Source organism: Lemur catta, chromosome 6 (genome assembly GCF_020740605.2).
Source record: "Lemur catta isolate mLemCat1 chromosome 6, mLemCat1.pri, whole genome shotgun sequence".
NCBI classification, from domain to species: Eukaryota; Metazoa; Chordata; class Mammalia; order Primates; family Lemuridae; genus Lemur; species Lemur catta.
Window position 1 is genome coordinate 14113717 of NC_059133.1, and position 12572 is coordinate 14126288.

The 12572-nt window shown below is 34.6% G+C and overlaps 1 protein-coding gene across 1 annotated transcript in view; it reads left to right on the forward strand.

The window, feature by feature from the left end:
• Positions 1-12572, forward strand: part of CRY1 (cryptochrome circadian regulator 1) — a 69711-nt gene that overhangs the window by 47115 nt on the left and 10024 nt on the right. The window contains exons 3-6 of the mRNA XM_045553024.1: positions 8276-8418; positions 11088-11272; positions 11679-11767; positions 12331-12471. Of these exons, the coding sequence (XP_045408980.1) occupies positions 8276-8418; positions 11088-11272; positions 11679-11767; positions 12331-12471 (558 nt within the window). The remainder of the gene's footprint in view (positions 1-8275; positions 8419-11087; positions 11273-11678; positions 11768-12330; positions 12472-12572) is intronic.

Genomic DNA, 12572 nt, shown 5'->3' on the forward strand with positions numbered 1-12572 from the left:
CCCGTCTATGCCTATTTTGTTAAGTGTTCTTATCATGAAAGGGTGTTGAATTTTGTCAAATGCTTTTTCTGCATCTATTGAGAGGATCATATAGTCTTTGTCTTTGCTTCTATTTATGTGGTGAATTACATTTATAGATTTGCGTATATTGAACCATCCCTGCATCTCTGGGATGAAGCCCACTTGGTCGTGATGGATTATTTTCTTGATAAGCACCTGGATTCAATTTGCTAGGATTTTATTGAGAATTTTTGCATCTATATTCATAAGGGATATTGCTCTATAGTTTTCTTTTTTTGTTGCATCCTTTGCTGGTTTTGGTATCAGAGTTATGTTGGCTTCATAAAATGTGTTGGGGAGGATTCCATCCTTCTTGATGTTGTGGAATAACTTTTGTAGGATAGGCACCAGTTCTTTGTAGGTGTGGTAAAATTCGGGTGTGAGACCATCTGGTCCAGGGCTTTTCTTTTTGGGAAGGTTTTTTATTGCTGTTTTGATATCAGTTCTTGATATTGGTCTGTTCAGGAGTTCTATTTCTTTCTGGTTGAGCCTAGGGAGGCTGTGTTTCTAAAAATTTGTCCATTGCCTCCACATTTTCCAGTTTATGTGCATAAAGGGTTATTAAAACAGCTTGGTATTGGCACAAGAATCCACCCTTCCTTGCCCTGCTTTGTGATGTTATAGCTGGACACTGTAAATATTTCTCCTTTGCCAGGTGGCTTTATATTAAGTTTTGTCAATACACATTGCTGGTGGTTCTCTGCAAGGTGATAGCAGTAGAGAAGGGGCTTTGCTCCCTTATATCCTTGTGCTTTTTTTCCCCTGGCACATTAGCCAGCAGATGAGCATTGAGGAGGCCCAGTGGTATTCACTTCAGCAGCCCTGCTGGACCACACCTACCCACACCCTCTGGTAAGTTTCTGTGCCACCCAGTGGTTGGCTTCCCGTAGATCACCTACTAGGAACTTTCGTAGCCAATCTGTAGGCTATTGGTGCAAACTAGTTCTGGCCCTTGCCCTCTGGCAATTTTCTTCTCTACAGAGAAGGTTGTGTGTTCTTGTGGCAGCACACCCCATCTAATGAGACGTGAACTCACTGGCTTGGAGAAAAGAGCTCTTCTATGTTTTTAGTTCATTCCTTTGGTATTTTCCCTCCACATAGAGGTGGTAGCTGCTTTCTGCAGTCGGTACTTTTGAACACCTTAGAACAGTACCATACAACAGAAGGCACATATTTAATTAAAAAATTTCTAATGGCCACATTAAAAAAGTAAAAAGTGAAATTAATTTTAATGATTAATTTAACAGTATATCTAAAATACTTTATATAAGATCATTATAAAATTATTAGGTTATTTTACTTTTGTTTAAAAATATGAAATATTTGAAATCCTGTGCATATTTTATACTTCTATCACATGTCAATTCTGAGTAGTCACATTTCGGTGCTCAGAAGCCACATGAGACTAGTGGCTACTTACCATATCTCGAACAATATATACTTCGCTCCTCTCATACTCCTTGTCATTATTGACCACCTTTTAATAGATAACAGTTCCTTATACAAGTATACCTAGGAGATTTTACACAGTTTAATTACAGACCACCACAATAAAGCAAATATCGCAATAAAGCAAATAATAAAGCGAGTCACAGATTTTTTTGTTTCCCAGTGCATATAAAACTTATGTTTATAGTATACTATAGTCTGTTTAGCGTGCAATAGCATTATATCTAAAAAAAATGCATACCTTAATTAAAAGTATTGTGAAAAAATTCTAATGATCATCTGAGCCTTTCGCAAGGCATAATCTTTTTGCTGGTGGAGAATCTTACCTCAGGGTTGATGGCTGCTGACTGATCAGGGTGGTGGTTGCTGAAGGTTAGGGTGCCTGTGGCAGTTTCTTAAAATAAGGCAATAATAAAGTTTGCCACATCGATTGACTCTTCTTTTTATGAAAGGTTTTTCTTTTGCACATGAAAAGCTATTTGAAAGCATTTGACCCACAGTAGAACTTCTTTCAAAATTAGAGTCTATCCTCTCAAACCCTACTGCTGCTTTATTACTAAATTTATGTAATATTCCAGATCCTTTGTTGTCATTTCAGCAATGTTCACAGCATCTTCACCAGGAGCAGATTCCATCTCAAGAAACCACTTTCTTCCCTCATCTGTAAGAAACAATTCCTCGTCTGTTCAGGTTTTATCATGAGATTGCCACAATCCAGTCACATATTCAGTCTCCACTTGCAATGCTAGTTCTCTTGCAGTTTCTACCACATCTGCACTCCCTTCTGCCACTGAAGTCTTGGACTCCCCAAAGTTATCTATAAGGGCTGGAATCACCTTCTTCCAAACAAATGTTAATGTTGATATTTTGACTTCTTCCCACTGATCATGAATGTTCTTAATGGCATCTAGAATGATGAGTCTTTTCCAGAAAGTTTTCAATTTACTTTGTCCAGATCTGTCAGAGGAATCACTGTTTATGGCAGCTATAGCCTTAGAAAATACATTTCTGAAATAGTAAGACTTGGAAGTCACTTCTTGATCTATGGGCTGCAGAGTGGATGTTGTGTTAGCAACCATGAAAAACAACATTAATTTCTTTGTACATCTCCATCAGAGCTCTTGGGTGACCAAGCATGTTGTCTGTGAGCAGTAATATTTTGAAAGGAATCTTGTTTTCTGAGCAATAAATCTCAATAGTGGGCTTAAAATATTCAGTAAACCATGCTGTAAACAGATGTGCTATTATCCAGGCTGTTGTGTTCCATTAGTAGAACACTGGAAAAATAGATTTAGCATAATTCTTAAGGGCCCTAGGATTTTCAGAATGGTCAGTGAGCACTGGCTTCACCTTAAAGTCACCAGCTACATTAGCCACTAGCAAGAGAGTCAACTTGTCCTCTGAAGCTTTGAAGCCAGGTATTGATTTCTCTTCTCTAGCTATGAAAGTTCTCTTAGATGGCATCTTCTTCTAATAGAAGGCTGTTTCATCTACAGTGAATCTGTTGTTTAGCGTAGCCACCTTTATCAATAATAATAGCTAGATCCTTTGGATAACTTGCTGCAGCTTCACCTTATATTTTTCGTTACGGAGATGGCTTCTTTCCTTAAACCTCATGAACCAACTTCAGCTAGCTTTCGTCTTTTCTTCTGCAGCTTCCTCACCTCTCTCGACCTTCCTAGAACCCAAGAGAGTTAGGACCTTTCTCTGAATTAGGCTTTGGCTTAAGGGAATATTGTGGCTGGTTTGATCTTCCATCCAGACCTCTAAAACTTTCTCCATATTGGCTATAAGACGGTTTTGCTTTCTTACCATTCAGATGTTCACAGGAGTAGCACTTTTAATTTTCTTTAAGAAGTTTTTCTTTGCATTCACAACTTGGCTATTTGGTACATGAAGTCTAACTGTTGGCCTGTCTCAGCTGCCGACATGTCTTCTTCACTAAGCTTAATCATTTCTAGCTTTTGATTGAAAGTGAGAGACATGTGACTTTTCCTTCCACTTGAAGACTTAGAGGCCATTCTAGGGCTATTAGCTGACATAATTTCAGTAATTTCATGTCTCAGGTAATAGGGAGGCCCAAGGAGAGGTAAAGAGGAGAATGATGAGGGAAAGGTCAGTAGAGCAGTAAGAATACACACATTTATTGAATAAGTTTGCCATCTTCTGTGCGTGCGGTTCATGGTGCCCCAAAACTTACAATAGTAACATGAAAGATCACCGATCACAGATCACCATGACAAATACAATAATAGTAATAAAGTTTGAAATATTATGAGAATTACCAAAATTAGACACAAAGTGAGCACATGCTGTTGGAAAAATGGTGCCAATAGACTTGCTCCATGCAAGGTTGCCACAAACCTTCAATTTGTAAAAAGCACAGTATCTGTGAAGCACAATAAAGCAAAATGTAATAAAACGAAATATGCCTGTATTAAATTTTTCCTGTTCAAATTGCTGATGTGATTTCTGTCTCCTGATGCATCCTGATTGGCTTAGTCAACAAAGCCAAAAGCTGGTTCTTTGAAAAGATTAATAAAATTAATAAACTTCTAGCAATACTGATGAGGGCAAAAAAGAGAGGACACAAGTTACCTTTATTAGAAATAAAAAAGAGGACATCACTAGATTCTCCAAACTTTAAAAGCATAATAAAGGATATTGTAACCACTATAATGCCAGTAAATTCTACAACCAAAATAAAATGGAAAAATTTCTTGAAAAGTACAACTTACCAAAACTTCTGTGAGAAGAAAAAGAAAAACTGAAAAGCTCTGTATCTCTTAAAGAAGTTGAATTTGTCATCAAAAATCTTCCCAAAAATGACCTCCAGGCCCGAAATGCCTTTACTTATGAATTCTGTCACATTTTTAAGAAGGAAATAGTGGCAGTGCTACAAAACTCTTTCAGAAAATAGAGAAGATGATTTGGTGGCTGGGCGCAGTGCTTCATGCCTATAATCCCAGCACTCTGGGAGGCCAAGGCAGGAGAATTGTTTGAGCTCAGGAGTTCAAGCGCCACTAGCCTGAGCAAGAGTAAGACCATGTCTCTACCAAAAAGAAAGAAAAGAAAAGAAAGAAGAAAAAAAAAAAATAAAACAAAACAGCCCGGTGTTGTGGCACACACCTGTAATCCCAGCTACCCAGGAGGCTGAGGCAGAAGGATGGGTTAGAGCCCAGGAGTTGGAAGTTGCAGTGAGCTATAATGACACCACTGCACTATATCCAGGGCAACAGAGCGAGACTCTGTCTCAACAACAACAGCAAAAAAAGGCAACTGAGCACCCCTCCTCACAACACACCCTAAAAAAAAAAAGATTTGGAACACTTCCCAACTCATTTTATGAGGCCAGCATAACCCGGATACTAAAACTTGACAAAGAAATTTTAAGAAAAATGTTACAGCCAAGTCTCTCCCATAAACATAGAAATCTTTAACAATATACTAAGAAATTGAATCTAGCAATATTTTTAAATAATACATCGTGATCAAGAGGGTTTTATCTCAGGAATACAAAGTTGGTTCAGCATTTTAAAATCAATTAACATATTCTATTAATATAATAGAGGAGGCCGGGCGTGGTGGCTCACGCCTGTAATCCTAGCACTCCGGGAGGCCAAAGCGGGGGGGGGGGGGGGATTGCTCAAGGTCAGGATTTCGAGACCAGCCTAAGTAAGAGCGAGACCCCATCTGTACTAAAAAAAATAGAAAGAAATTAGCCAGACAACTAAAAATATATAGAAAAGATTAGCTGGGCATGGTGGCACATACCTGTAGTCACAGCTACTCGGGAGGCTGAGACAGAAAGGTTGCTCGAGCCCAGGAGTTTGAGGTTGCTGTGAGCTAGGCTGACGCCATGGCAGTATAGCCTGGGCAACAGAGCGAGACTCTGGCTGCAATATAGGAGGAAAAGCTACATTTTCTCAATAGATGAAGAAAAGTGACAGAATTCAATACTCATTTATGATTTTCAAAAAACTTCTAGCTAACTAGAAATAAAAAAGTGCTAAACAGCAATTTCATAAAGGGAGTCTACAAAAAAAGCACAAAATCATATTTAGTTGGTGAAACACCGAATGCTTTTCACCTGAGATAGGGAACAAATCAAGGATATTTATTTTCACCACTTATTGGAAGCTAGCCAGTACAATCATGGAAGAGAAGGAGTAGATAATTAGCTTACCATCTCATACCCCACCCCAATATTCTCTACCATGGCATTCTTTTTTTTTCTTGATAGTTATTATGTAGACATTTATTTACCCCTCTATATTGCCAGTCTTTCTCAGTAAGCTCCAGGAGGGAGGGGATCTAGCATGGTATCTGGCTTATAATAAGAATTATAATAAATATTTGGTGTAGGAATGATTAAATTTAATGTTTGGGGAACTTTCTCTTCCCTAGCTTTTCGTTTTCTTGTGGAGAGATGTTCACTAATTTATCCTTAGGGAAAGAGAAGTGAATGATCTCAATTGGTGATATTAGGAAAAGGGAACTAGAAACTAGGAACTAGGTGGGTTTATCTCAGACCATTCCTTTTCTCCTCTTTAGTTGCAGAGAGCACACATTATATTCTCTTCGTCTATTTAATAAGTTTTATAGGGCAGCACACACTGCAAGGGAGATGCTGCTTATGACTGAATGGGTAAATCTGTTTGATTCAGCAGTAAAATAGTATTAGCAAGCTTCTCTGCTCTTAAACCTAATATCTTTTCTCCAATTCAAATTTACTAGTAATGTGGTTTATATTTTTTATTTTCATGTGGTTTATATTTTATATTTTCCTTTTTAACTCTCTGACTTATGTGACTGAACTCAAGAAGGAAAAAGGACAGGAAATATTTATTGACTCATCTGAAAAATTTACTATCTAAAATCTAAAATATTATTTCTGTAAAAAAATCATAGTATTAAATTGCAAACCACTAATTAGAAAAAGTTACCACATATATAACAGAGAACAGGTTGCAATTTTTAAAATATAAGGAGCTATTACAAATTCATAAGAGAAAAATTAGCTGCAATAGAAAACCAAAGAAACATAAGCTGCAACTCACAAAAAAATAACAATACAAATGGCCAGTAATAATAATTGCTGTCACTCATTGAGGTCTTACTATGTACTATGCTCTGTACTAAAACACTTCACATGCATTATCTCATTTAATTCTTTAGCAACCCAATAATATATTGTTAATTTTTTCATTTTACTGTAGCAAATGCTTACATAGTATTTATTATGTGCTAGGCACTCAAGCGCCTTACTTATATACTACCCATTTTATAGACTAGGAAACACAAGCATGGAGAGTTTAGAAGTTTACCTAAGTAGTTGAGCCAGTCCTTGAACTCAGGAAGTCTGACTTCAGATCCTGTGTTTTTTAACTACTACTCTATATTGCTTTACTGTAAAACAAAGAAGTATAATACTTTTCTATTCCCATTTTGATTTATTTTTTAAATTTCAAAAGTAGTACATGCTTATACTAACAAATCTGAACAATGCAGCAATGTGTAAAATTAAAAATAGTTCTCTTATTTGTACTCCCAAATTCTCCTCAAAGTTAACAGCTCTTAACATCCTGGTGTGCATTCTTTAAGATTTTTAAGAAAGGAAAAATTTTTAAATGAGATATTGTTTTTCTCCTAGTAGTTTAGCAGACATTTAAAAAGATCACTAATAAATATTACTGGCAAGTGCCTGGAGAGCAAGAACTTTGGTGTACTACTGATGGCAATGAAAATTGTATAGTCTACCTCATAGAAATTTGACAGACTATCACAATTTTAAATATGCTTATCTTTGATCCATCAATTGTTTTTCAAGGAATTATTTCTAGGAGAAATAGGATAAATGCCCCAAAATGTTTAAGATGTATCCATAAAGGTAAAGGTATATACCACAAAGTTTATAATAGCAGTTTTTTTAAAAACCCACCATTGGGAACAGCCCTTATCTAATCTGTAAGGGTTTGGAGAATTATAATGTGTTACCAAATGGTCAGTTAAATAATGGTAGAATTATAGGTGATTTTTTTTTCTTTGTGAGATAAATCAGAGTAGATTTTAGAATTTAAAAACACTTTACTGCCTCCTTGAAAAATCACCTAGTTCCTTTAAGTCACAGTCTCCTCATTTAAAATCAATATAAGGAGGTATACAGAACTTATTAATATGGTTTTGTACATGTCCTTAATAAGTAGCTGCTCTGATTATTACTACCTCCAAATTTGTCACAGTTAACATTTTTCAGTAATCAGAAATAAAATATTTACACTTACATACAGAGTACCTCTCAAAGGTTTGTTACAAACTAGTTCTTAGCGTCAGCAGATGTAAGTTCTGGTATTCTGACTCTCTGTGAATTCAAGTAAGTCTCTAAATTTTTTAAATAACCTTATTTGCAAAATGGAGATACCAACCAAAGTGCCAAACTCTGAGGGTTCTTTTGAGGGTCAAATGGGATACTGAAAGTATAAGTAATTTGAAAAAGTAAAATGAGATACAAACATGTTTAGTGTCAGAACTGGTTTTAAGCACAGTGCTAGATTGTTTGTTACCCAGCACAATGTCTGGAATCTAGTGGTTATACATTTGTTATTTACATGTTTTTGAATTGATAAATTGTGTATTTTTCCTGCATATTTGAAGTTTGATTTATGTATAATCCTTTGATCTATAGATTTTGAGTTTTTCACTTGTTATGATAGAAAAAATAATTATTGAAATTGGTGTACACTATTGCTCCTTTCTCTTGTTTTAGGAATGGAACATTGCTAAACTTTCAATTGAGTATGATTCTGAGCCCTTTGGGAAGGAACGAGATGCAGCTATTAAGAAACTGGCTACTGAAGCTGGAGTAGAAGTCATTGTACGAATTTCACATACATTATATGACCTAGACAAGTAAGTCTTTTTATTTTTTTCATTTTTTTATTGTAGGGAAAATACATATAATATTTGCCATCTTAACTATATTAAAGTTTACAGTTCCGTGATTAAGTACGTAGACAAGTAACTTTTAACCACTGGGACTTAAGTTTATAAAATGGAAATAATGACATATATCATAGAGTTGTGGGAGAATTAAATGAACATATGTCAAATCCCTATCATTTTTTTAATTTTATATTTTTAGTTATTATGGATACATCATAGTTGCATATATTTATGGGGTACATGTGGCTGTTTTGATACAGGCATTATTTAGTTGCTGTAATTTTTATTCACCCAGTGACAGGCACCAAAATTATAGATACAGTGCACAAGATTAAAATCCTTAGTATTTCAGTTTCAAAATTATTATTAAGACTATTATAAAATTTTTTCCTCGACTACTCTAATTCATCCTATTGTGGTCTTGCCTTTCTGGGCTCTTAGCATTATTGATTTTATAGTTTTAATGATACATAACCATAAATTGCCTTGATGTATTTTGATTGTTGTGTTATTTTATTTTGTATGTATATACGTTGTCTCTCTCTCTCTGGATTTTTTAAGTCCAGTTGCAGATTGAATGGAATATAACTTTGCATAGCTATAGTCTTCTGAGCAATGGCATAATACCATATTTCCCAAAGTGCATTCCTTGAAACACCAGTCCCTCGTAGTGCTTTGTCAGATAAAGATTCTGTGATCAAATTTAAGTTTAGAAAGTATTATGTGCTATGAGTTTTGGAGGTTCATAAAATTTGTTAACTTACTACAACTGTTGGCAAACAGTTGTCCTTATAAGTACTGAAATCTCATCATTTATGTACCTTCTAAGTTATTTTACTTTTTTAGTAATTTACACATTTTATCAAGTTAATAAAACTAATTCTGTAAGTAATGTGACAAACTAGTTAATTTTATTTCACATTTCCAAGTGTATCAAAAAGTAATGGTTTGATTCAGACGATGGCTTTACTTGATATTAAGCTAGAAATTATAACTCCTTTGATAATAAACTTGTCTTCTAGTTTACCAGTTTGCTTAACTTTAGGATAGCAAGGAGGAGGCAAAACAGGATAAGAATAGTTGCTTCTCAGTGGGAGACTCAGTGTTATGCATAAAATTAGTGTTTATTGGATTGAATGTGAATATGTACCATATATATCATATTAAAATGTAACATAGAAAATTTTTTTTCTAAGGTATTCATTTTGGTACTGTTATGTAATTAATTAAGTCTTCAATAGTATCATTGCAATATCATTATGCTCAGTAAAATTTATTATGACCTTATGTATAAATTCAGAATACTACACGAAAGCAAAATTTACTTAAAGCAAAGAGGATAGCTTTTATGGTGATTATAGTTGATACATCATTACATGTGGTATAATGAAAAAGACACTGTATTTGGACTAAGAAAACTTTGATTTGCCATTTGTCAGCTATGTGACTATAGTTTACTTAACGCTCCTGATAGGCTTCAGTTTCCACATCTATAAAATGATGGAGTTGGATTTCACCTATAATTCTTTATTGAGGCCCAAAATGCTAATAAACAAGTAGCCAGAGTGAAAAAGAATAATTAGTTACTCCAAAGTAGTTTCTAATCCAAACTACCATTGGCAAAGCTAGTTATTCCCTTTTTTTTTTTTTTTTTTTGGAAGTATGACTTGATTGAGGCAATTAATGATCAGAAGTAAATTTAAAAGTTACTTAAATTTAAATAATTTGAGATGTTAGAGCTTATGTGTCCTAAGTATGTGACATAGATACATATGCTGACATCTCTAATGAAGGCATGAGCACAATGGAAAATAGCAAGTAATTGTCACTACAGTTTTGTAGAATCCTAATTAGTGAAACTTGCCGGAGGAAATAGGGAGATGTAGGTCAAAGGGTACAAAGTCACAAACATGTAAGATGAACAAACCTAAAAATTTGTTAGTACAACATGAGGACTATAGTTAATAAAATTGTATTATATTTGGGATTTTTGTTAAGTAGATTTTAGTTGCTTTTGTCACACACACATAAAAGCAACTATGTGAGATTATAGATATGTTAATTTGTTTCACTGTAGTAACCATTTGACCTATCTGTATGTATCCTGTAGCATCATGTTATAAACCTCAAATATACCCAATAAAATTTTTTAAAATAAGACTTGATTACATCTTAATATAATTATCAGCCTGGTTTAGTTTTTATTGATAATTGATAGTGTCTTTGAGCTGGGTCATAACATGTTTTTTACATGTTTGTGCATATTAACTTTTTGTTATTGCCTTCAGGCTAATTTACCCACTTAGTTGTTTTTACATATATCCTTAACATTCTTTTGTTTTCCACAGGCAGTGTTCTGTGAACTAAGGTCCTTAATATTCTTTGTCTTAAAGGTTTGGGTATTTTCATACCATATATTTTTTATACCTAGCAGATAGTCTAGAAGATGAAGAGAATAATTTTTGGACTCCTTAATTATTTTGAACACATTTCTGGGTCATATAAGAAGCTAACATTGTCTTAAAAGTCTTAAATGGTTAATTTTATTTTCTGGTTTTAAGCCTTTTCAGGGCTTATGAACCAAAATATATTGTCATTTTTTTATACTAACTGCGTTTTACTAACTCTTAAAATAGGATCATAGAACTCAATGGTGGACAACCACCTCTAACTTATAAAAGATTCCAGACTCTCATCAGCAAAATGGAACCACTAGAGATACCAGTAGAGACAATTACTTCAGAAGTGATAGAAAAGTGCACAACTCCTCTGTCTGATGACCATGATGAGAAATATGGAGTCCCTTCACTGGAAGAGCTAGGTGAGTGTAAACTGCAATCAGTGTGGAGCTTAAGAGTTAATAAATCAGTAATCACTCAGAAAATTCCATTTCTAATTTTGCCATGTATTTTGCATTAGTAGGGAAAGAAAGAAAGGGGACAAAAAGAAGAAAGAAAAGAAACTAAGAAGTGATAAATCTTTACATTATTTATGTGCTCTATAAATATGTGATCTCTTGTCACCACCTTAAGGTATACATACTAAAGAATACAGATCATGTCATGTCCTCTATACATGAGGGCCTGTTGAGGCCCTCGGTTCATTTTTATGCTACTTTCATAATTTTTCCGCAAAGCCATTTGTTCTCTGAATTATTGTGGTTACATAAAAATTATTTTAGTTTCAGAAGAATGATTTTTTTTTTTCTTTTCTTTTTTATTTTTTAGGTTTTGATACAGATGGCTTATCCTCTGCAGTGTGGCCAGGTGGAGAAACTGAAGCACTTACACGTTTGGAAAGGCATTTGGAAAGAAAAGTATGATAATGTTGACCATATAGCCATGCTCATATTTCCTAAATGTCATTTAAAATAATTTCATTATCTTTTAAAAACAAAGGATAGACTGCTGAAAAGGGAGGATTGAGGGAAATAGTAAAAATAGCACAACCCTAATTATTTGAAAATTAATGCCTATGTCCTCATTTAAATGCCCTTTCCCCTCCTCTTATTATTTCCTCTTTAGCTACTACCATACTGCCTCTTCTGTTCTTTCTACCTAAACTTGTATCTGATGACCATAACTTTGAAGCTAGGATAGAATTCTTCTATTTCATCTTTACCTCAGTGTTGAAGAGACAGGTTGAAGGTGCTCTCAGCCTTGTGTTGAAAATTTGAAGATAATTTATTTCACATGAGGATGGCTAAAGCAAAAGAATGCTCACTTTTTTTTATCCTGTCTTATTTTTTATTAAAGCATGTAATTTGTGGCTAAGATTTTATTCCCTAAGAACTATGTAACTTTTTAAAAACCTCAATTTTGAGCACTCTTTTAAAATGGAAAAGACAATTAATTAATGTAATTTTCTCTGTCTTTTCAGGCTTGGGTGGCAAACTTTGAAAGACCACGAATGAATGCAAATTCCCTCCTTGCAAGCCCTACTGGACTCAGTCCTTATCTCCGATTTGGTTGTTTGTCATGTCGACTGTTTTACTTCAAACTAACAGATCTCTACAAAAAGGTATTATCTAAAATTGGAGCTTAAGGCTGGGTGTGGGTAGCTCGTGCCTGTAATCCTAGCACTCTGGGAGGCTGAAGGTGGGAGGATCACTTGAGGTCAGG